The 22,892-nt window shown below is 47.5% G+C and overlaps 2 protein-coding genes across 8 annotated transcripts in view; one reads left to right on the top strand and one right to left on the bottom strand.

The window, feature by feature from the left end:
* Positions 1-3,245: 3,245 nt before the first annotated feature.
* Positions 3,246-16,554, bottom strand: ANKRD13A (ankyrin repeat domain 13A). Of its 3 annotated transcripts, XM_058037156.1 has the most exons (16): positions 15,933-16,023; positions 14,488-14,541; positions 13,586-13,718; positions 13,343-13,467; positions 12,849-12,894; positions 11,466-11,609; positions 10,870-11,065; positions 10,229-10,295; positions 9,304-9,385; positions 8,570-8,628; positions 7,835-7,971; positions 7,381-7,538; positions 6,864-6,968; positions 6,546-6,697; positions 6,273-6,337; positions 3,246-5,518 (listed from the first exon to the last, which is right to left on the bottom strand). In XM_058037156.1, exons 2-16 carry the CDS (start codon positions 14,494-14,496, stop codon positions 5,320-5,322), a joined length of 1,677 nt encoding a protein of 558 aa, XP_057893139.1. In that variant the 5' UTR covers positions 14,497-14,541; positions 15,933-16,023; the 3' UTR covers positions 3,246-5,319. The 3 variants fall into 3 exon arrangements, with proteins under 3 accessions (XP_057893139.1, XP_057893137.1, XP_057893140.1); XM_058037154.1 differs by lacking the exon at positions 14,488-14,541 and having other exon boundaries at positions 15,933-16,554; XM_058037157.1 differs by lacking the exon at positions 15,933-16,023 and having other exon boundaries at positions 14,488-14,890.
* Positions 16,555-16,993: 439 nt separating this feature from the next.
* GIT2 (GIT ArfGAP 2) overlaps positions 16,994-22,892 on the top strand; it is a 22,269-nt gene continuing 16,370 nt past the window's right edge. For 3 of the 5 annotated variants that reach the window (XM_058036918.1, XM_058036922.1, XM_058036919.1), the window contains exons 1-4: positions 17,004-17,105; positions 21,292-21,425; positions 21,912-22,024; positions 22,697-22,802. In XM_058036918.1, coding sequence (XP_057892901.1) covers positions 17,054-17,105; positions 21,292-21,425; positions 21,912-22,024; positions 22,697-22,802 — 405 coding nt within the window. In that variant the 5' untranslated portion in view covers positions 17,004-17,053. Of the gene's footprint in view, positions 17,106-21,291; positions 21,426-21,911; positions 22,025-22,696; positions 22,803-22,892 lie in introns of all 5 variants that reach the window. The other 2 variants (XM_058036920.1, XM_058036921.1) reach the window with 1 other exon arrangement.

Here is a 22,892-nt window from a genome sequence, read left to right as displayed (position 1 = left end):
TGGAGCGCCGTGCGGGGCTCAGAGCTGGGGCTGGGCTGGGGGACAGGGGGGCTGTCGCTGTCCATGGGGCGCTGTCGCTGTCCAGACACACTTTGTCCTGCTAAAAACATCCAAAATCTGACCGAGCCCGGCGGTGGGTCCCAGGTGCTGCTGAAGCCGGGCAGGTCGGTGCCTCCTGCCGCCCCATCCCGAGAGATGCAGGGAATAGGAATTTAAAGAGGGAAATACTCCAATATATCTCATTTTAAACCAACACCCTGGCTCGGGACAAAGCATCCCTGGGTATCTACCAGCCACCTGCCGTGGCTTCTTATTCCCATCACTCCCAGAGCAGCATCAGCGCTCCTCGGTGTTCGGGGACCTTAAAACACCGGGAAGAACCCACGTTGGTGACAGCGGGGGCTGGGGAGGGGACACACAGGGCTTGGGGGGACACACAGAATTGGGGGGCAGAGGATGCCCACGGGGTGCAGGGATGCGCGGGGTGGGCGCGGGGCGCAGCGCTCCCGGTGCCGCTCCCGGTGCCGTTCCCGGTGCCGCTCCCGGTCCCGTTCCATGTCCCCGCTCCCCCGGAAGGCCGGGGCCGGGGCGGGGCGGGCGGCAGGAAGGGGCAGGGCCGGTGCCGGCGCACAAAGCCCGGCGGGTCGGGGCTGTCGCGGCGCGATGGGGCTGGCGGCGGCGCGGGGCTGGGCGCTGTCCCCGCTGTCGCCGGGCCCGGCGGAGCGCAGCCGGCCCTACGCTGTGCTGCAGCACCAGAACCTGGGTGAGGAGCGGGGGGCACCGGGGACAGCCCCGCCACGACCCGGCCGGGGGCTCGGGAGATGCTCGGGGAGCGTTGGATTAATGTTCTTTCTCTTGCCGCCGCAGTGCTGCTGGGCAGCATCCTCAGCGCTCTGCTGCTCACCATCATCCTCATGGCCATCTGCGTGTACCGGCCCGTCCGGCGGCGGTAGCGGAGCGGGACCCGCCGGGCCATCCGGAGAATGCTGCATCCCACCCGGTTCTCCCGCCTGGAACCCGCCATCCCAGCACCGCTTCAGCCCTGCCGGTTCTCCCGTCTGGTTCCCACCGTCCCGGCTCTACTCCGGACCCAGCAGGTTCTCCCCTCCGGTCCCGCCCGGTTCTCCCGTCCGCTCCCGGGGATGCGCTGAGGATGCGAGCGTGGCTTTTCCCCCGTCTCTGCCCGTGCTGTATCCCGCGGCTCCATCGTGATGTGGCTTCCAGCAGTGCTCTGGCGGGATGCTGGAAATCATCCTCTTCCTCAGCAAAGACTCCTGGAGCTCCTGGGGCGTGTCCTGGAGCAGGGGCTGTGCAAAACCTCCCAAATCCCCGCGTTTTGGCGAGGCTGATCCCACCCCGTGTGCTCCAGAGCATCCCCGGGCCTTCGGTTGGCACAAGGACAGGGCGAGACTGGCGGCATTGTGCGAGGAGCAGCTCCACGTGCTCGGTCACACCACCTCTGCTTTTTGCTTTCTGATTAATTCAGGTCCCTGTTTGAACGCCTGGGGGTTGGACGAGGCTCGGAGCAAGCTGGGGTAGTGGGCAGGAGGTGGAACAGGATGAGCTTTAAGGTGCCATTCAAAAATATTCCAAAGGTAAAAGCTCAGTGAGCCAGCCAGCAGTGGGTGGAGGGTCTGGCCCATTCCTGCCACTGGTGCATGATCTGATCCTGGTGTAGTTTTCCCAAGCCAGGCTTCTCATTCCCAACGTTATTTGCTTTAACTCCTGGCTGAAAAGCCCCAAATAATTTCCCATCAAACCAGCCCTGCTGAACCTGCTGGGAACTGGGGTGCAGGTGAGGGGTTCTAGCATGTGCTGGTCACTGTCCTCCTGCAAACAGGAGCCTCCACAGGTCTGCAAGCCAGGCAGATGCTCTGGAAGAGTTTCAGCTCCAGCCAGACCCATTTTATGCAGTTTCAGTAACAAGTGTTTACACTGAATCCCACTTCCATACCAATGCTGCTATTTTGTTTTGCACTGCTACAAGTAGTAACTGGATTTTACTAATTATTACTTTAATATTTAACATAGGGGTGTTTTGCTTAGTAATTTATTTAGAGTTTTAAAGTGTAACTTCCAGAACAATTGTTGTTGACCTGTTCTCAAGCCCTCGTGCTGCCTCTGAGGTGTTTTCTGTTTCAAGGACACCGAGTGCTGGCATTGAACAGGGATTTTCTTTGTTTTGAGAAATGACAGATGAGTTGTTAATCCAAGAGTGAGGCAGCAAGGCAGCACTGTTCTTTCTATTGCTTTCTGCTCCTTCTTTTGATTCTTGTGTTCCTGATTTTCCTTGCTCCTTCATCTCTGTGAAGCCTGGCCTACAGCCTGTGCTGCTCGTGGGGGTGGATGGTGAAGCTCCCAGCCCCAGCTCTGCATTCCCAGGAGCAGAATTCCTGTTTGCTCTCATTCCTCACTCCCTGCTATGCCTCTTTGTACAAATAAAACGCTCAGTAAACAATCCAGGCTCTTATTTATTCAATGGCTGTGCTGTTTGTTATTAACTGGGCTGGAAAGGGGTGAGGCTGTCCTGGTTCCCACCTCTGGTCCCCTCATGGCTCCTACCTTGTTTTTAGTGGGATTTGCAGTGCTGGGGAAGGCCAGGGAAGAGGATGGCAGTGCTGGGGGAATGTTTCCATGCATGTCTGTCAGCAAGGAGCCCTTTAACAGCACAATGGAAGCACATCTTACAAAGGTTGTCCAGTTTCCAGCAGCTCAGCTATGAATCAAAACTCAGCCAAAGCAGTGGAAGAAGGGTTTCCAAATAAACCAAATCATGAATTGCTGATGTGAAAAGCTTTGAAATGGGGGTCAAAAGCACAAGAAAAAGCAGTCTTGCTTTCAGGAACTAGCAGCATCAAATTAAAGAACCTTTAAAGCTGGTTATAGTTTGAGAAGAAGCTACAGGTGTTTGTAACTCTGAGCTTCTCTTTCCTACATCAGCCTCAAGCTGCCTCAGAGAGAGGTTGGACTGTTGTTACACAACAGTCTTGGCCCTAATATTAAACACACTCAGAACCCTCTGCTCCTCTCTTACAAGAAGCTGCAGAGAAATTAATAGGATTTCCTGCTTTTCACTGCCTTAACTTCTGTGTTGTACTGATCCCCCCCTTTTCAAGACAGGGAGACTCAAAATTTGGCTGAAAATGTCCAAAAGCCAGAACTACCTTGGAGCATTTCAGATTATAATGTCACTTTAATTTACAAAAAGACAGATAATTAGTAAAAAAAAAAAAAAAGACTCTAAATACAGTTGAGAAAAAAAAATTCCTCTGTGTGGTGTAATGTGCAGTACCTTTGGTTTTTCTTCCAGTACACAGAGTATGTCCATCTTACACTGAAAGGGTTAAGTCAGGCTTTAAGAGAAGCAGCACCTGGCTGAGGGAAGCAGGGCCTTCCAGTTTTAGCTGGAATGATACAAATGTCAAAGAAAGCAAAAAAAAAAAAAAAATCCCCAAAGCTAATCCAATTTATTTTACAGTCCCAGACTAAGAAGCAGGAGCGTAACAAAACTTCAACTGAAAGTGCTCAATGTTCTCTAGTTTAAATATAAAACCAGAACAAGTCAGCTTGAAAAAATGCTATTTTTACCCCTCTTGTAACCTTTGAAAAGCTTAGCAGAAGACAGGCAATGCCAGGCAGGGTTTGAAAAGGCAACAGCACTCTTTATTGCCACTGGAGGAATGCCCACAGCTCCATCTCCTGCCTCCCACCCTGCCAGGAGCTCAACACGAGATCTCCTCCCTTCTCCCAGCTGTGACAGTCACAGGAATCCCCTTTTGCAAAGAAAGAAATCCCAACCCAGCCCCTGTGCAGGACAGTCCCCATTCCAGCAGCTGTTTTCAGGGATGCAACTTGTGCCAGGGGACAAACCCAGTGTGGAGAGGCCAGTCCTAGTGTACACTGAAGGAATTGTAATCATCTCCTATGTAAAACAATGGATTATTGGTTTAAAATAGGCTTCCAACTGCCCCACTGGTTATGATCAAGTCCACTTTAGAGTGATTTTACATTGGTTAATTAATAGTTGGTCACCCAGAAGTGCCCTGCTCAGCCTGAGGAACGGGAGCAGTGTGAGGAGCAAGCTCAGAGCAGCTGTACCAAAGGTTCCTCCAGCCCTGGCAGGCAGAGCAGAGGGATATTGCTCACATTTAACAAGTGTAAGGCTTTCCTGTGGCTGTTCACCGTGTACCTGTGGAGTGCACTTGGGAGTCACAGTGTGAGTACTGTAAACACGGAGAGGAGTGCAGATAAAAGAGCTACAAAGATCCTGCATGGCCCAAAACCTGAGGAAAGCTGGTTAAAACAGACCTAGGAATCGTTACAAGACCAGTTGGATGAGTGTAGGCCTAGTGGTTTGGTTTAAAATCAATAAAAATATTCAGGTAAAAAAATAGATGTATTCACATGAAGGACAAGAGCTGGGGATTTAAAAAGCAACACACGTTCCCCTTGCAGAATGAAAACTTCTCTTCCAATAAGGGCACATGAAAATCTCCCCTGAATTCTTTTCCTGGCTGCATTTAGCACCCACACTCAGCCATGCACACCAAGAGATCCCAAAGAAGCACCTGTATCTATCTATGCCTTAATTTCTTGCTGCCCTCTGAGCAGGGGAAAGAGCTGGTTTGGAATCACTGCAGAAATTGCTGCTGTGCTGGACAGATGGTCCCATTTCAGCATCTAAAATGTTACTGGCTACTTGGTTTGTCCTTTTTTTTTCAGAAAGCACTAGTTTAATCTGGAGCTTGGATGAGCTGTTCAAGTATAAAATTATCCCTCTTAAGCCAAAAATCTCAATAACTAGAGGAGAGAGAACCATATCTAAACAAAACTAACAGAAACCATCTGTCAGCATGAAGAACTACAGTGTGTGTACAGGCAGGGAGATGCTCTCCCATGAAACAGCTGGAAAAACAGGCAATGGCTTTGAATTATTAAGAAATAATGAAGCAGATGAGTATTTCTTTGGTAAGTAATGAAGTTTCCCTCCTGAACTCCCCATAAATCAGGCTTTCAAGCTTTACTGCAATCCTACATCCTGATGCAAAGCAAAATTTCCATCTGCTCTTCAATAAATAAGTTTAGATAAAAACATTTCCTTCAAAGCTAAGACTGCATGGCTGGGGAGCCAGATGTGGAGTCCTGTGATCTACAACTCCCCCAAACAAAAATAAATCAGGTTTTTGCAGCTGATGCCAACTTAGAAGGCAGCAAAACGTTTCCTTAAGCAATCCAGGAGTGGTCTTCAGACTGACAGCTCTGACAATCTCCAGTTTGACACAGATTTGGTCATCCCTGCTCCAGGAGGTCACTTAGGAGTTATTTTTCCACCAGAGAGAGCTGTAAGACTTGCTGAAGCTCTGCATCCTCCTGCTCCTGACGCTGCTTCTCCTGCTCCTCCTGCTCCCTCACTGACAATTCCATGGCAAGCTGCAAGTCCTTCTCAAAGCTGGAGGCTTCACTGGAGCTGCTGCTGTGGGAGGTCCCTGATCTTGACAGAAAGCTCTCCTGAAGTGCCCTGATGGAAAAGAACAACTCTGAGAAGGAAAAGAGACAGAGCCTGACTCATATTCTTTGCAATGATCCTTCCTGGCAACTGTTTTAGATTCACAAATCTGAAAATCTCTCCCAGAGGGGAGAAAACAGTTTGAGGATATGAGAGCAGCTGTTCCAACACCTGTAAAATCCCCAATGACAAACAGGGATTCCTTTGAATCATTCATAGATACCAACAGTTGTATTTTCAATGGGGCTCTAAAAGCATTCTCACCTGGTTTAAAGGATTTTTCATGTATAGAAGATTCAGTTCTTGGTTTCTTTGCACTTAACTGCAGAAAGACTCCACAGACACCAGAGCCCATTTTTAAGTGCCCATTAAATCTATGTTTTTAAGGATTACATAAGAATTTTGAAAAGAAAGAAGATCTGCCTTGAAGTATACAGCCTCTAATAACCAAAGATTCAATGGAGAGGGACCAAATTCAGAGTTTTAAGAGCAGAAGAGGAGTACTGGGTTTGTATGTTGAGTAAAGAACCTGCTGTGTGCACAGACCAGCCCCACAGCTGGAAAGAACTACACAACATAAACCAGGGAGGCCCAGTTTGGAGTTCTTGTTTTCTTGGAAAAGCTGGAAGAAGCACAAGGAGAAAACCTCAAGTTTTGTGCATTTCCTCATATATATTAAAAAAAATTGCCAAATTGCTCCATGGTACTGCTGGGGGTAGTTTTGCTCTGTCACTGCAAGGTTTGATGTGGAAAAAAAAAAACTTACTTCTGATACTGCATGTTGAAGTCTGAGGAATATGCAACTGCTCCATTGGAAAGCATCTCCAATTCCTAGAGATGGGCAAAGAGACAATTCCACAGCAGTTATCAGATCTGCAGAGTAACTCACTGAAAGCAACCCTTAAACCACCTTTATTTCTTCTTTCAAATACATTATTTTTATCTTCTAAAGTAGAAAAACTGATCCTACACTGGTTTCCTTCAGCTCTTTCTGCACAGTCCTTGCCCAAGCTGCCACAGTACAGACCCCAGCACTTACTTTATTTGCACCAGATTCCAACAAGCTCTGCTGGATGGCAAACTGCATGATCTCATTATCCTCATCCTGCACATGGATGTTCCTGCCATCATCCTGGACGTGGTAGGACTTGGGGATCTCAAACACCGACTGGTCAACCTCAAAATTAGCACCTACAGAAGGCAAATAAAAGTGAAAAACACACTGTGCCCTGTTTGCAACAAGGTGTAACTGAAAATTCTGATGAATGGTTTTGCACCTTGCAGCTCTTCGTGTTCCATTCCCTGCAGTTCAGCTTCTCCCTCAGGGCCAGGGATGTAAAAAAGGGGGATCCCTTACCTGCATCACTCTGTGCACCTCCAGGAGAGGGTCTCTCAGCTGTCCTGCAGCTGTTGACATTTTCAAAAGTAATTCGAGCATTCAGCACATGAAACAGGGGGATTTCTGTAAGAGAGCAAGATTTCTGTCAAAATGAGAACAAATATTTGCTTCCACAACAGCTTCCTATAATGATAAAGCACAGAGGAACTAAACTCACCAATAAGGTGGCTTTAGTTATTTATTGTTTTATTATTTATTTAGCTCAATCTCTATCTAAATCTCTTATTTTAAAATAACATTTGCCAAATTTAAGGCACTGAAGCTAAGAGGAAAAGGGCTGACAACAGCTCATTCTCACAGAAATGACATTGTCTTTAAAATGATATTTCTGGACTGACTCCAGATGTACAGAACAATGTTTTAGGTAGCAGTGAGACAACTAAAAAAACCAATGTGGTTTTTTGTACACAATACATTACAAAACCAAAGGGAAAAAAAAATGGACAAGGTTACAATAAAAATTGCTAAATGTTACCAATTTTGACAGGAAATCCTGGTGGAAATTCCAGAGTGATGAAATCCCTAAGTCTGGCAAAATGAGCACTGGTTCTGGCCATCAGGTCAATGATTGGAGTGACTTGTTCCATAAGAGACAAGGGGAACTCCTCACTCATCCACAGGGTTGCTTTAAATCTTAAAGACAAAGTAGGATAAAAACATCCTAAATTCACAGTTTAGGAACAGATGTAAAGCAAAACAGGCAGCTGGGCAGTGATAGGAGATTACTAACAAGTCACAGCACCAGCCCAAATGTTTGCTTTGACTCAGTGGAATTAAAAATATATTATAGCTGAATACTTCAAGATCTCTCTTCTAATTAATTGTGAAAACTGGCAGAAAAGCCACACTGGATATTTGTAAAAATGGTTTCCAGGGATTAGATAATTGGGAAGAGACAAACTAGAAATAGTTAAAATGGTATTTCTCACTTCTGTGTTCTAACAGTGACTTCCTTTGGTCTTCCTATGTCTCTGCCTTTCAAATCAAATTCTGGGTTGAAGTATTCCTCCAGAGTAATAGCAGTGGGATTGTTGGTTGCAGCATATTCTGTAGTTCTGGATGTACTCTAGAAGGAAAGAGAGGGAAAAAAACAACCCAAAAAGTAATGAACAGTGGTTACTACAAGAAACTTTAAATTTGCCCTTTGTGAAGTAACTCCTTCCCTATTTCAGTGACACCCAATGATAAACACCAGCTGTTATTAGACTGAGGTTTTATTCTGTTTTACTGAGCTTAAAAATCTCAAAAAAAAATTTAGATAGAAAAAATCTTAGACACTTTAAAGCTGGAAACCAACTAGAAATATACACATGAGCCACAGCATTTCCAGGCTCCAAATCCTTTACTAAAGTCAAAACTTGGATGGAGGATTTGAACCCAAAATCTCTAAATCCCTGTAAATGTGCAAGAGAGCCAGCAAATCCATTGTCCACTGCTCTTTCAGAGTTTAGAAGCAAGGGAGCTCCTAAAGCCACATGGAATCATGGAATGGTTTGGGCTGGAAGGGATCTCAAAGTTCATTTATTTCCAACCAAACAAAAACACCCTCAGGGCAAATGAAAACCTCCTAATGAAAACTGCTGCCAAACCAAGGAAACAAGAGGTGACTCCACTCACCAGGAATTCTCCTGGCACAGTGACCTGTGCTGACATCAGACACTCACCTGAGCACCACATTCATGCTCCACTGTCCCCAGGAATGATTCCAGAGGGCTCCTGTCAGCTTCAGGTAACAGGAGGGGAAACAAAAACAGCCATTAGCATTAATTAGCAGTAAAACTGGAATTCAGGCCAGGCTTCCCACCCAAAGGGAAATTATTCAGATCTCCTGTGAGCTTTACCAGGCAAGCCCAGGACACACAGCTGATGGTATAAAACAGGCACAATACACAGAACAGAGCACAGATTTTCAGTGGTTTCTATGATTAGCAGACACCTTTATGAGTCTCAGCACCTCAGGGTAGGAGAATTTCCATATAAAGTTTCTGGCTAGTCACCCTTTAATCTAATTCAAATACCAGAAGAAATTAGTAGACCAAAACAAAAATTCCAAGCAAACAAAGCCTCTGTGCATCTTGTATCCATGGCCAAAGTGAAGTAAGGGCAGGAATACATTCCTGAGCAGAAAAGTGCAGCCTTTTAAAACTGTCAGCAAACTTTTCAACAGGTTTGAAGGGTTTTTATTCCCTCTAAATACAGGGATAAAACCAGGTTCATTTGTAGGTTAAGAGTGAAATAATGAGCTGCCTCAGACACAGAACACATCAAAAAAATCAGGGCAAAGTCAGCAAGAAGAGAATTTCCTTGTTTGCCTGCCCAGTTCTTTAGACACAAAGGAGGTGTCAGACAACCAAAGGGAGATTTGTATTTATTCCCAATTTTCCTCTGGGGAAGATACCTTTATATCTCCTCTTCTCCTCTTCTGTCAAATGCTCTGTTCTGATCCGTGTGATCACATTCACGTTGTTTGCTGTGTAGACCTTACAAAAAATACAGAGATAGAAACCAAGCAACATCACAGGTTAAAAAAAGAGTTCCCCAGTAAAACATCATGTACAAAAAAACTAACTGAACCAACCTCAACACCAGACAGGCATTTCCAAGAGATTTTAAGAAGTTATATTTAGTAACAGTTTGGGAACACTAATGAACCCTCTGTCCAGCTGAACAGCCCTGCAGTCTTATCAGGAAAACCTTCAGATAAATGTAAAAGATACTCAGCACTTACTCTTCTGGTGAATTAAATGACAATATGTAATTTATTGCACCAATTCCCAAACCTGGAGTAAACACAGAATCAGGGAAATTAAATCTTGTGATTCTGAACCTAAACTCCTACCACAGTAAGGTTGCACAACCACCTTGAAAAATACTTCACTGAGGTGAAACAGAGGTCAGAACCAGTGTCAGGAGGAACCATTCTAAGCAGTTCATGAATTCATGATCCACTCATGGCTGCTGGTCCCTTGCAGTGCTGTTATTATCATATTATTATTATTATATTCCTCAACTTTCACCCACTGAAACAATGGCAGTGTTCAGGTGTGAGTTAAGTGCAGTCTTTGGAAGGGAAGGACCACAGGCAGCTCTGCTGGATCTCCTGTCCCTCCTCTCCCCTCTCTGATCCCCCTGAGGACATTCCTGCACTTGGCTCCATCCCTCCCACAAGCCTGGAGGTTCCTCACTCCAGCCCAATTCTGCTGGCAACACAATCAATGTCCCAATAGGAATTTGAAGACCTGAAATAGTCAGGAAATACAGAAAAAGCACAGCCAGAATCCAATTTGCTGCAACATCTGTCAGAAGAACAGAAAAGGATTTACCTTGGCTTCATAACCATTGACACCTTCTGATTTTTCTGTCCTCCATACCCAGAATCCAGATGTGGATCTGACAAAAAGGGAACACAAGTGTCTACACAGCTGCATTTTTATACAACCCCCATCTGGTTTTTCTAGATCTCATTTTAAACAACATTTGACAGGTTATTAATCCCAGATACCTGGATAAACAGGTGTAGTCATGAAGAAAGACAAATGTGTCTGTTAAAAGACACACTGTGCATATTTACTTAAAGTATTCATGTGAGAGTTGACTTATTTGGTACCAAATCCAAGTTCTTGTCCATCAGTTCCAGCACATGAATTTGTGTGAAATGCATATTTGCAGTGAGCAATTGACTCAATCCTAGAGGCCTTTTCCAACCTTAATGATTGTATCCCACTAATATGATAAACTAGAAGTTTTCTTCCAATGATTTCTTTCAACTGGGAACTTTTTGCTAAGCAATAGTGGCAATTTGACCAAACCATATTTCTTCATCTAGTGATTTATGAAGCTTAAATTACTTTCAGACCTAGCCCTAAAAGCTTTAATTACCAAAACTTTTGTGAGTTTGTCATTAAAGCTTTTTTCAGACATAACATCAAAATGCTTATTTGCTAAGAGAAACTCCCTGTCTTACCTTTCAAAAGCAATGTTTTTGGTATCAAGGCACGTGCTGATGATTGGGGATGTGAGGCGCCTCTCCACATCTTTCCTCTTGGGAGTCATGGATCCTAAAGTCAAACGCTTCATGTGCTGGGAGATCTCAAACCTCTCTGTTGTCACAAACTTGTCATCGTGGTTGATCTCAATGAGCTCTGCCCAGCCACCAGAGTCTGGTGGAAGAAAAAGAACATTTCAAGTTAACATTTCAAGTTAAAAAACGCAGCAAGTGCTCCAGGGTGAAGAGCTGGGGGTATATCGTGTATCAAACCCAGCTGTTTCTGCACTCAGCTGGGATCAAGCTTGGAGATGGAACTAAAATTATCTTTTATATGTAGGGCAGCAGAAAAGAAGGAGGGAAACACTAAAATACTGACATTTTACCCCATCACTAAATTTTTTTACCTCAGATTTACTCAAAGCAAAGAAGCTACACCATCATAAAACAGTATCTCTATGACACACAAACAACCACAAAACCTTCATTAAACACAAGAGGCCTTTTTGGTGTAAAATCAGGATTTGCTCACACAGTATTTGGGGGTGGGTGGTGCAGACAGGTGAACTCTTTACCTTCTCCCTTGAAGATGACAGTCCTCCTGCCCCTCTCCCAGCTCATGTTCTCAAAGCCCAGCAGGGTGATGTCCACGCGCAGCTTGGCCCGGCTCTTCCAGATGCGGCACACGTCGCTTGGGCACACCCTGGAAACCAGGGGCACTGCCACAGAGGGAGAGATGGAGGAATGGAAAGGGGTTGTGGTGTGCTGTGATGCCCCATTTTGGCCTTCCAGGTCATTCCCCCAGGTGTGCCTATGCCTCTCTCCCTTCCCCCTCGCCCCCATGCTGAGTGAGTCCTGTCAATCAGGCTGAACATTCCAGCAAGGCCGTGGTGTGGTTGGTCAAGTTCAAAGGATGCCCCTATGCTCAGAGGTCATTGGCCTGTCTGGGTGCCATCTTCCCCTGAGACCCTGCCCCTCTCACCTGGTTGGTGGCTCACCTGTACCTCCCCTCCCCCTGTCCCTGAGCTTAAAGGTGAATCAGACCATGTGGCCGAGGTTCTGTTGGAGCAGTTGCTCACGTTCAGACCTCTGTAACCATGGAATAAACCTCTGGACATTAAACCCTCCAGCAGAATCCTCTCCTTTTTCTCTTCACCATCGCCTGAAGCTATTCCTCCTGAGGTAAACAGGGTTCCTAACAAGCCTGGACTTGTTCAGTGCCCAGCTGCAACCACCAGCAAGCCGAGGTATCTCTGGGGTGACACACTGCAGTTACTGCCTTTGGCCCAGCAGTGAGGGTCAGACTGGCCCAGGCACAATCTAACTGGGAATATTGGGAGCCATATTCCAATAGAAAGGGAAAATGGGCAAAGGTGCAGCACAGAGGGAATGAACTCCAGCACAGGGATTGCTCACTCCTGGGAATGCCACTCCAGACGAAATGAGATACGGATCTTCTTTAGATTTAAGAACAACCAGCTTAGCGTAAAAGTAGCGTAATTTAAAGATGAATGTGAAAAGGAGGAAGATATTTGTTCAGACTGAAGGGTGTGAAATGGCATAAAGCCCATGCCTGGCAGTCTAACAGTTTGATATTTGAAATATTCAGTCAGCTGTGAGGCCTAGTTCATTCTTTTCAAGGAAAGGCAGGTACTTCCCAAACAACCAGAGCATCCATAGATAACACATGATCACATGGCCAGGGACAGGTACAGGTAAAAAAAAAAAACAAGAAAAGTCCTCAGCAACTGCAACAACAGCTAAATTCTCCACTACCAAAAACTAACCAACCAACCACACAGGAAACAAAGAATAATTGTGCAACAAAAGCACAAGAGATCATTTAGAGATGGAGGAGAGGAAGATTACGTGGAGTGGATATTTCCCTGCCTGTGTTGTGGGACTTTTGTAACTCAATTTTACAGTTTGGAATTGGTAACAAGGAGCAGGATCCTTACCCCAGCTGGTGAACTCCCATTTCATTTCCACATAAAAGTCAGGAGTCTGCAGAAGGAAAACATCAGATGAGACCTCATGAAATAGTCTGACATTCATTGCAGCATTTCCTGTGAACATTTTAGAAAAAGGAAAAAAAAAAAAGGAGAGCAGAACTGGAGAAATGGTTAGCCAATGCTAAAACTGAAATTGAAAGTAGCAACAGCAGGCACTGCCCTGCCCCTGCTGCTTTCTGGGGAACTCTTCTTCCTCGTTCTACTGGAGTGGCAGTAATGCCTTCAAGATTCAGCCTCCAATGTTTGAGTACATGCAAAGGATATTTAAATAAAGTCAAGAAAAAGCCTCTGTATCCCTCAACACTATGGAATATGCAGGTTGGAACAAAACACAATTGCCCAGCTGATTGCAATAGTTCACTTAACTGAACTACTTGAATGAGAATTCAAGCAGTGACTTCAGTCTGGAGTGAAGAGTTTACACTTTAATAAATCATTACCTCATTAATTTTCTGCAGTAACTCAGGAACTCCTCCAAGGGTCATGGAGGTCTGCTGGTAGTCCCGATGCTGCAGGATCAGCTGCACCATCTCTGGATCCCCTGTGCTCACAGCCTCGTGCAAAACTGAAAGAAACCCAAGCACAGCCTCGTGTCACTTTGCTGCCCAAAACTCCCCATAAAAACACAGAACATCTGCTGCTTGAAGAAAAACACCCCAGGTTGTTCCCCTGGCTGTCCTTACCCGTCCATCCCTGCGCATTCTCCTTGGTCACATCTGCCTTGTGCTGCAGGAGGACCTTGGCAGACTCGATGTAACCCAAGGAAACAGCCAAGTGCAGCAAGGTCCTGCCCCGAGGGTCCCGCTGGTCAACGTCCTGCCAGTGCCCAGGAGAGAGGAACAGAGCCCATCAGAGCCTGCACAGACTCAGGGCTAATCCAGGAGCCAGCACTCCCTGCCAGTGCCCAGGAGAGAGGAACAGAGCCCATCAGAGCCTGCACAGACTCAGGGCTAATCCAGGAGTCAGCACTCCCTGCCATGGCCAGGAGAGAGGAACAGAGCTCATCAGAGCCTGCACACACACAGGGATAATCCAGGAGCCAGCACTCCCTGCCATGGCCAGGAGAGAGGAACAGAGCCCATCAGAGCCTGCACACACACAGGGCTAATCCAGGAGCCAGCACTCCCTGCCATTCCCATGGATCTGCTCCCAAACTCTCCTGCACTGCCCCTCTGCAGGGCTGGCTTGCTTCCCCATGTGAATAAAAGGAGAAGCAGAACAGGGCCTAGGAAATGACACAAAATCTGTAGGACAGTTCTTGCTGGTGCTTTTCAATTCTCTTTCTGTCTCCTCCCTCAGGAGGAGATGGGGGCTCTCATCCATGGGCATCACCCCACAGACAGCCTGAGACCCCACAGAGGGGTTAAACTGTACAACAAAATGGGGAGAAAACAGGAAAAAAAGGCAACAGGGCACACAACACAGCTTTTGGACAGCACTTTTGGAAAGGACAGAAGCAGATGGTGTTTCACAAAGCACACACAGCACAATGAGGAGTGAGGGCATTCTCTACAAGTCACTAAAAATAAAAAATAAACTACACAGGCACAAATATCCAAAACATGCAAGCACAACATACTCATACCTTACACATTTTTCACTATTAGCTTAGAGATTTGAAACAGAAGAGCATCTATAACTAAAGGAAAAGGGGAAAGTCAATAGCAGAATGAGAAAGGAAGGTTATTATGCACGTTAACAGCGTTATCTGACAGCTTCAAGTCAGAAATATCTCACAGAGAGTGGGAAAGCTTCTCTTTAAAGCATCTACTGGGGTGGAACATTAATTAATTTGCTCCTCCACCTCATGCAGCTCCAAAGAGCTCCAAGGGTCCCTCCCCACAGAGTTTGTTGCTGTTCCCTGGTCCCCACATGCCCAACCCTGTTTGCCACCCCAGCTGCAGCTGGGAGATGCCTTTGATCCCTCCCCGCAGCAGGAAGCTCATCCCAAAGAAGCAGGGGGAAACAGATCTTTGGAATACTTAAAAAAAAGGTGTTTAAAAGCAGGTAAAGGAAGTAAGAGACACATCCATCTTCACACACTGCTGGTGTGCACAGGGAATGGAGGGAGGAAGCAGCACTCCACAGGTGGGAGCTGCTGGGTGATCCCTGTTTAACCACAAACTCTCACAGGTGTCAGAAATAATCACACAGGAGCAACGTGCCAGTGAGGTTAAAGGTTTTGGTTAATGCAGGAGGTGACGTGAATTAGATAAAAAGTGAGTGCATTCCAAAGATTCTCCCAAATCAGGGCAGGAACATGCTCTGAGCAGGAATTAGTAAGTCAGGTGCACCGTTAGAGCTGCAGGTGACAGTCAGGAGGTGGCACAGCTGGCCTTGGGCTCACATACTTGTGGTGTCAGGTATGATTAATTAATCAGCTCTGCTTATTAACTGTACCTCGCTCTAGCCCTGGTCAGAGCTTTTCCACAGCAGCTCAGCCAGAAGGATTTTTGCTGCTCGAGCTCTGCTGCAGCTTTCAGGCCATTTCCTTACGTCATCATGTCCCAGAGAGGGGACAGCTTTGTGTTTTCTACTCTCCAGCACAGAACAATGATCTTTTTTTTTTTTGTTGTTGTTGTTGTTACCAGAGATGCTGAAAACATTCCAACCAATACAAAAACTCTGCCCTCAATCTTGGGCAGGAACAAATCTATAGGATGGTGCTCAGCAAGGTAGGGGCTGGTTTGATGTCCAGCAGCACCAGCCACGTTTGCTGCACGCTGACTTCCCATTAAGATAAACACTATTTATTGCTTTAATAAATAAATTAACGTCCATCACAGCTGCTCTTCTTTAGCTACTCCACAGCTGCACTGGAATGCTCACAGCAAAGCTTTACAGATAGGAAGCCAACAGATAGGATATGTTAGTACCTGATATAAAAATATATTCCTACACCTTCTTACATCACTCCCACACCACAAATAAACAGGTAACGAAGTGCAGGGATCCCTCAAGCTCCTGGCAGTACCACCAGGGTGCTTCTCCCCGGCACAGCGAGGGCCAGCAGCCCCCAGCCCCCGTTACCTGCTCCTGCAGCTCCTCGTCCAGCCGCCTGTAGTCGTTGTTCCACACCAGGACGTGCAGGGGGAAGGCGCTGCTGGCCCCGCCAGGGGAGCTCATCCCGGCACGCACCTGCGGAGGGGCAGCCGGGGCCCCTCACTCCTCCCTCTCTGGGTGCTGCAGACCGCAGGTTACTCAAGCCCTGACCCCTTCAGCTTCTGCTCTCTGCTGGCACCCACCTGGCCCAGGTGTGTGTGTGTGTGTGAGAGCCACAACCCTCTAGGAACCGTTCGCCCCTCTCCAAGGGGAGCCCCATGCAAACCCCACCGAGGGGGTCTCCCCTGCTCCCGAGGGTTTCCTCCCGGAGCCCCTCAGCGCCGCTCCCGAGGGTCTCCCCTGCTCCTGGTGCCCCTGGCAGCCCCTCTCTCCCGAGGGTTTCCTCCCTGAGCTCCTCAGCGCCGCTCTCGGGGGTCTCCCCTGCTCCTGGTGCCCCTGGCAGCGCCTCACTGCCGAGGGTTTCCTCCCAGAGCCCCCTCAGCGCCACTCCCGGGGGTCTCTCCGCTTTCGCCCCCTCAGCCGTCCCCGTCCCTCTTCTCTGTCCCTCCGGGGACGGCTGGGACGAACCACAGCGCGGCCGGAGCAGGGGGGGGCTCCTCGCCGTCCCCCGCGCTCCACCGCCACCGACAACCGCAAGGAAAGCGGAAGCCGCTCCCCCTCCCCCTCTGCGGGCGGACAGATGGAACGTCCCGCCCGCAGCCGTCCCATTGCCTTCCGCGAGGGGGGAGCGCTCAGCTCTCACCCCGCCTTCTCCCGGCCTTGGTTTCGCTCGCCCACCCGCCATGGCGGGTGAGGGCAGGGCTTGCTGCACAGCGGCATCCTCCACTAGGCTTACGGAGCCCCGTCTCTCCCGTCACCCCGCTGAGAGGGCGCAGCAGGCGGGCTGGCGCAGCCCCGGGCGGGAGCGCTCGGTGCTGCTCCACTGAAAAGGAGCTCATTTGAAATCAGGCCGGTGCCAGCAGTAAAGATGGCGGCATGGGCGACATGCGGAGCGGCACAGCGCGGCTCGGCGCGCATGCGCGGGGGCCGGCCCGGCGCTGGCGGGGCCCGTTACCGGCCCCGCTGCCGCCGCTGCCGCCGGTCCCGCGATGGCGAAGCGCCTGAGGAGCAGCGAGGTGTGCGCCGACTGCAGCGCTCAGGGTAGGCACGGCACCGCCACCGGCTCCGCCAGGGCTCGTCCCGCCGACCCCTCTCGGGCCGGGGGCCGCGGGGGCGCCGCTGGCCCGGGGGTGTCACCGGCCCGGAGCGGCCGCCGCTGCACCTGTGAGGGAGCGGGAGGGTTCGGGTGGGAAGGGACCCAAAACCCATGGGCAGGACAGGTTCCAGCAGCCCGGGCTGGGACGCTCGCAGGGCTGGGATAGAACTCCGGGTCACCGCCGCCCCTCCCGAGCCCGGGGCACGCAGAGCTCCGGGATATCCTGGAGATCTCCGGTGCGGAGGAAACGCGGAGATCTCCCGCTTGGGAAGGAGGAAAGCTGACAGAAATGCACCGGCTGAAAGGTGGGAGGAGGGCGTGGGTCGGGAATGTGTCACTGGAGGGACAGGGCTGCTCTGGGGGAGCGGGGAAGGCTCGGAGCTCTTCATCCATTCCCTCCTCATCTTCCCAGGTGAGCTGGGACTTGTCCCACGTCCCGGCTTGGGTGTCGGTGCCCCAGACTGCCAAGGAAAGTTGTGCTGAGGTGTCCGAGACGCTCAGTGTCTGCTCTGGGCTGACACATATCCCACTCGGATCAGTTTGGGAGTGTATGGAAACAGATCTTGTCTTTAGAAAGGCTGTTGCATCTCCTGACCATCTGTAGTTCTGCTGCTCTTGTATCTAAAACTATCCTGGTTTATTTTATCAGCTCTGTATATTTTCTCTCTCTCTCTAATTTTTACTGGTTTTGTTCTGGGCAGGTTCTTCCAATACAAATAATTAATTATGCACGTACTGAAATGAATTAAAACACTAATGTAATAATACATTATTATTACACGTGTCATGTAGATGTCTGTGTAATGTAGATAACACTTGAATTGGCAGAAGATAAGATGTGGGAGAAGGGACAACAACTTTAGTTAAATCTGAGTTATGTTTCAAAAAACGATAAAAATTCTAAATTAACTTCCAGGAAGTTACTTCCTTCTTTTTATAGGAGGAATTCTTCCCTAGGAGGGTAGTGAGGCTCTGGCACAGGTTGCCCAGAGAAGGTTGTCCCATCCCTGGAAGTGTCCAAGGGCAGGCTGGACAGGGCTTGGAGCAGCCTGGGATAATGATAATTGATGGTGTCCCTGCCCATGGTAGGGATTGGAACTGGGTGAGCTTCAAACCAGTCTGGGATTCTGGGATTTTACTTGAACCCCTGTAGAAATTTGGTTTTGCACTCAGGGGAGCTGGCATCTCTCAGGCAGGCAATTTTCCCTATCACACAAGGCAGCCTATCTGTGCTTGCACACCTCAGGGGTGTTGTGGCTGGCAGATAAAGCTGTGTGAATTGTGTTCCCTAAGCTCCTGGGGGTATCAGAATCACTGTCTGGTAATCCTGGAACCCTGCCTTTTATCGTGCCATTAGAGCACTGCCAGGTCTCTACTCATTTACTAGAAACCTATGGCTTATCCACATATATATATATAAACCTTAACTTTACTTATTTACTAGGAATCTGCTGGCTTATCCACATATAGAAAGAAATCTTAATTTAATCTTTTTGTAAATAAAACAAATCAACCCCTTTCCTTTAGCTAAACCAGAGAATTTTTCCCCTGGGTGCAGGGGGGCTGTGTCAGGAGACCTGGGGGCTGCACCAGGGTGGGTGTGCCCAGCACCTGCATTAATTATTGCTTCCCCTGGGAGCTCCTCAATGCCCCCCTTTGTCTCTGCAGAGTGTGGAGGGTTTTCTGTGACTGGGGGGTGATCTTAGAGCAGCTCTTGTGCTGCACTTCCTATCCCCAGGCAGGAGCTCGGTTCTCAGAGCCAGGGCCGGGTTTGTCTCCATCTCACACTTCCTGTTTTGAACCACCCTGCAGGTTCCTGAAAGAAACCAGCCCAGCCCTGCAGCTTCTCCCCCAATTGTCCTTTGTGTCAAAAGCAGCGTGGGCAGCAGGGCCAGGCTGGGAGCTGGACACTGAGGGTTGCTTTGAGTTGCTTTGTCCAGCTCTGGGCCCCTCACTCCAGGCAGACATGGAGCATGTCCAGGAAAGGGAATGGAGCTGGGGAGGGGCTGGAGCAGCTGAGGGAGCTGGGAAGGAGCTCAACCTGTGGAAAAGGAGGCTCAGGTGGAACCTTGTGGCTCTGCAAAACTCTCTGATAGGAGGAGATCCCCTGGGGGTGTCAGGCTCTGCTCCCAGGGAACAGGGACAGGAGGAGAGGGAACTGCATCAAACTGTGCCAGGGGAGGCTCAGGTTGGACAGCAGGAGGAATTTCCTCATGGAAAGGATGCTCAGGGCTTGCTCAGGGAAGTTTGGAGTCACCATCCCTGGAGGTGTCAAAGGAATTCCTGGATGTGGCACTCAGTGCTCTGGGCTGGTGACAAGGGGATGATCAGTCCCAGGTTGGACTCAATGGTCCCAGAGGTCTTTTCCCACCTCAGTGATTGTGGGATTCTGTGTATTTTGGTTAAACATATTCTGATCGAGCCCATAATTAGACCTCTCTTAAAAATGACTCAAATTCCAGGACAGAAACTTCATTGCAATAAATTTAAACCTGAAACATCCAGGGGCACTGGGTGTTGTGGTGGAGATAAAGAAAACCCCAGTGCTGACTGTTGGTAATGCAGAGCAATGCTCACAAACAGCCTGGGAATGGGCAAGAGAAGGATCCCTAAGGATCCCATCCACATGTGATGGGTTTGTCTCTAACAAGAAGGGACCAGGCTCATTAATCTGGAAGGCTGCCTCAGTTTGGGTCATTAGGTTGCCATGAAATCATCTTCACTCCATTGCTGTTCCTTTTCTTCTTGGAAATCAAAATTGCTAAATAATGGAATGATTTTACATTTTGTAATTTGTTGTTTAACAAATTAATTCTTTTTGTGTCTCACCTGCTTTAATTTGGCTCTGGGCTGGTTCTGGTGGGTCAGGAGATGCTGCTGTCCCTCCTGGCTCAGACAGGTTTGCCTGCAGCACACCCAGATCACCAACTCTGCTCAGAAACCTGAGCAATCACATCTCATCTGCAGGGATTCAGTCCATTTGTGTGGGTCAGAGGAGACTTTTCCACATGATGCACCAGTGCTCAGATGTGTTCTGACAGGACTCAGAAGTTCTCTCATCAGATACCAGGCAGCCTTGTGCTCGCTTATTTGGCCTCAGACTCATCTCTGCATTTGAAATTAAGATTTTTCCAAAATAAAAGAGATCTTTATTTCCTTTTTTGTTCTGGGAGATGCTGGGTCTGAAGCTCTGTCTGGTTCCTCAGTTGCCTGTTCCTGCAGGGTTCTGGCACGTTGAGTTTCACGTGTCACTGACAGAAATTGCAATTTCTTCTGGAGACTGAGCTCTGAGCAGCTGAGGGACCTGTTTGGTGTCCTGTGGGCATTTATTGTTTTAACCTAATCCACCATTCCAACTTGATTTTATGCCTTTTGATGTTTGTAGCTCATATATATTATTTACTACCTCACTTCCCATCAGTTTTCTTTCTGGGCTGCTTATAAGATGGTTCAGTTCAGATCTGCTGTGAGATGAAGTTATTTTCCTTGAGAATTCTGGATTTTGTTGAGCCTTTGACTTGGCACAGATGTATCCTTTTTTATTATGACACTCTTGTGTGATTTTATTATTTAAAGTGAAAATTTAAAAGATGTTGTTATAATATAGAACTGAAAACTGAGTAGTAGGGGGAAAGGCTGAGTGCTGTGACAACTTTTTGTGTAGATTTTGTGTTTCTAAAAAGTCTCTTTTGACAAGTTTAAAAAAAATCCCAAAAAACATAGGTTTTTTTCAATGAGCAAGTAGGCACTGTTGTTAGGAATACTTCTGTGGGAGTCCACAAATAAAAAGAAAAGCAATTCAAGGTGCTGATAAATTCAATGTTTTGTTATGTTTGTGAAAGTATTTTCACAAGAAAGGAAAGTATTTTCACAAGAAGAACTGCAAGCAGTGGGGCTTCTCCCCAAATTTCCACTGCAGATCTTCTCACTGTCCTTGGCATCCCACATCCCCCATGAGTGCCAGGACTGGTGTTTCCCATTTTCCCAGCATCCAGAGCCCAGCAGGGCTGTGACATCCCCAGGCTCACACAGTGGCCAGGCAGGGAAGGTTAAAATGCCGATTTTAGACTCTGCTCTTGCAATCCAAGGTCGTGTTGCTCCCTGTGTTCTAATGGATGGCTTCTTTTGCAGATCCTTGCTGGGCATCCATAAACAGGGGGATCCTGATCTGTGATGAGTGCTGCAGTGTGCACAGGAGCCTGGGCCGGCACATCTCCCAAGTGAGGCATCTCAAACACACCCCGTGGCCTCCAACACTGCTGCAGGTACAGAGGAAAGCTGTTTTTCTTCATAAAAACCAGATTTTTTTAATGTAATTTAAATCACTAAACCTTTTTTTTGAGAGAGCTAGTCCTTTTAAGCTTTTTTTCTAAGTTATTCTCATTTTGTTTCTCTTGTTTTTGTTGTGGTGGATCACTAAAGTCAGAATTACTTTTGTATTTTGAATTTGATACCTTTGCTTTGGAAGGTCGCTTCAACTTTTCTTTCACTGTACATCTGTGAAAGAAATTCCACTGCACATCTGCTTTAACCTGAATTTTCTTTTCACTGCAGGTGCTGTTGGGAAGAGCAGAGAATTTTAAGGGAGCTCTCACTAAATTCCACATAACATCTTAAACACGTGCCCAGTTATGATATCCCAGCAGGTTACAGATGCTGGCACACAGAGTGGGAATCTGTTGCTTGAAAATAGTTCCAGAGAGTTGATTAATGCAGCCAGCAGCAAAATATCTGTGTGTTCTGGCTTTCAGATGGTGGAAACTCTGTACAACAATGGTGCTAACTCCATCTGGGAGCACTCCCTGCTGGACCCTGCCTCCGTGATGAGCGGGCGCCGCAAGGCCAGCCCCCAGGACAAAGTGCAGTAAGTGGGAAATGCACAATTGTTATCTTACAGAAATGGGATTGTTTCATCCAGCAGTGACAGGGCAACACACAGGAATCTGTATGTGTTTCATCATTATTTTTTTCTTTTATTTTGAAGTATTTTCTTTTTAATTTTTAGCAGAAATAGGAATACGGTGCTTGAATTCTCTGGGTTATGGATTCCTGTTGAATAGTGAGGAGCTCTGCTTGCACTTTAGTCAAAGGACTTTTCTTTGTCATATGCTTCAGTTAACTGAATGCTGCCAACAAAATGGAGTTTGGTTGAGGAATTAAATAAAAGTTCAGAGATTTTTGTCCCTGACTATGGTGCTTCATTTTAAAATGTAAATAACTGTGTAGAGTAAGCATAGATCTTAAGTTGGCATGATTTTAAAGTCTGTATTTCTTTTAAGAAATAGACACCACATGCTACAGCCTGCAGATATTTGATGATTGTAACAGACTTTTTCTTTATATAGTCAGACAATCTGCACTGGGTTGTTTTTTAATGAAAATATTTTTCCATGCCTAACTTTGCCATCAGCAACACAAATCTCTGATTCAATCTCCACTTGTGAAATTTTTCTTTTTTCTGGAGCTTCTGTATTACTTATGAAAACACTGATATTTCTTTCCTTTCCCTTCTTGTTGCCTGGATGTCTCTGTGCAGTCCCAACAAAGCAGAGTTCATCAGAGCTAAATATCAAATGTTAGCATTTGTGCATCGCCTGCCGTGCCGGGAGGACGACAGCGTCACTGCCAAGGATCTCAGCAAGGTCAGTGCCTCCTGGGACAGCACAGGCACATCTCACTCACTTCCCCTGCTGGCTTCTGGCTTAACTGTTTCTGCTTTTCTGCACATAAAG

This window comes from Melospiza georgiana, chromosome 18 (assembly GCF_028018845.1).
Source record: "Melospiza georgiana isolate bMelGeo1 chromosome 18, bMelGeo1.pri, whole genome shotgun sequence".
Lineage (NCBI taxonomy): Eukaryota > Metazoa > Chordata > Aves > Passeriformes > Passerellidae > Melospiza > Melospiza georgiana.
This window is presented reverse-complemented; position numbering and strand designations above follow the sequence as displayed.

What these genes read in the sequence shown, in the direction of transcription:
- ANKRD13A (XM_058037154.1), bottom strand. Translation starts at nt 16,028, where the DNA reads ATGAGCTCCCCTGGCGGGGCCAGCAGCGCCTTCCCCCTGCACGTCCTG. An exon ending in ACGAGGAGCTGCAGGAGCAG is followed by an intron (nt 13,719 to 15,932) that starts GTAACGGGGGCT and finishes GGGCACTGGCAG; the next exon opens with GACGTTGACCAGCGGGACCC. An exon ending in TGGAATCTGGTGCAAATAAA is followed by an intron (nt 6,338 to 6,545) that starts GTAAGTGCTGGG and finishes GCCCATCTCTAG; the next exon opens with GAATTGGAGATGCTTTCCAA.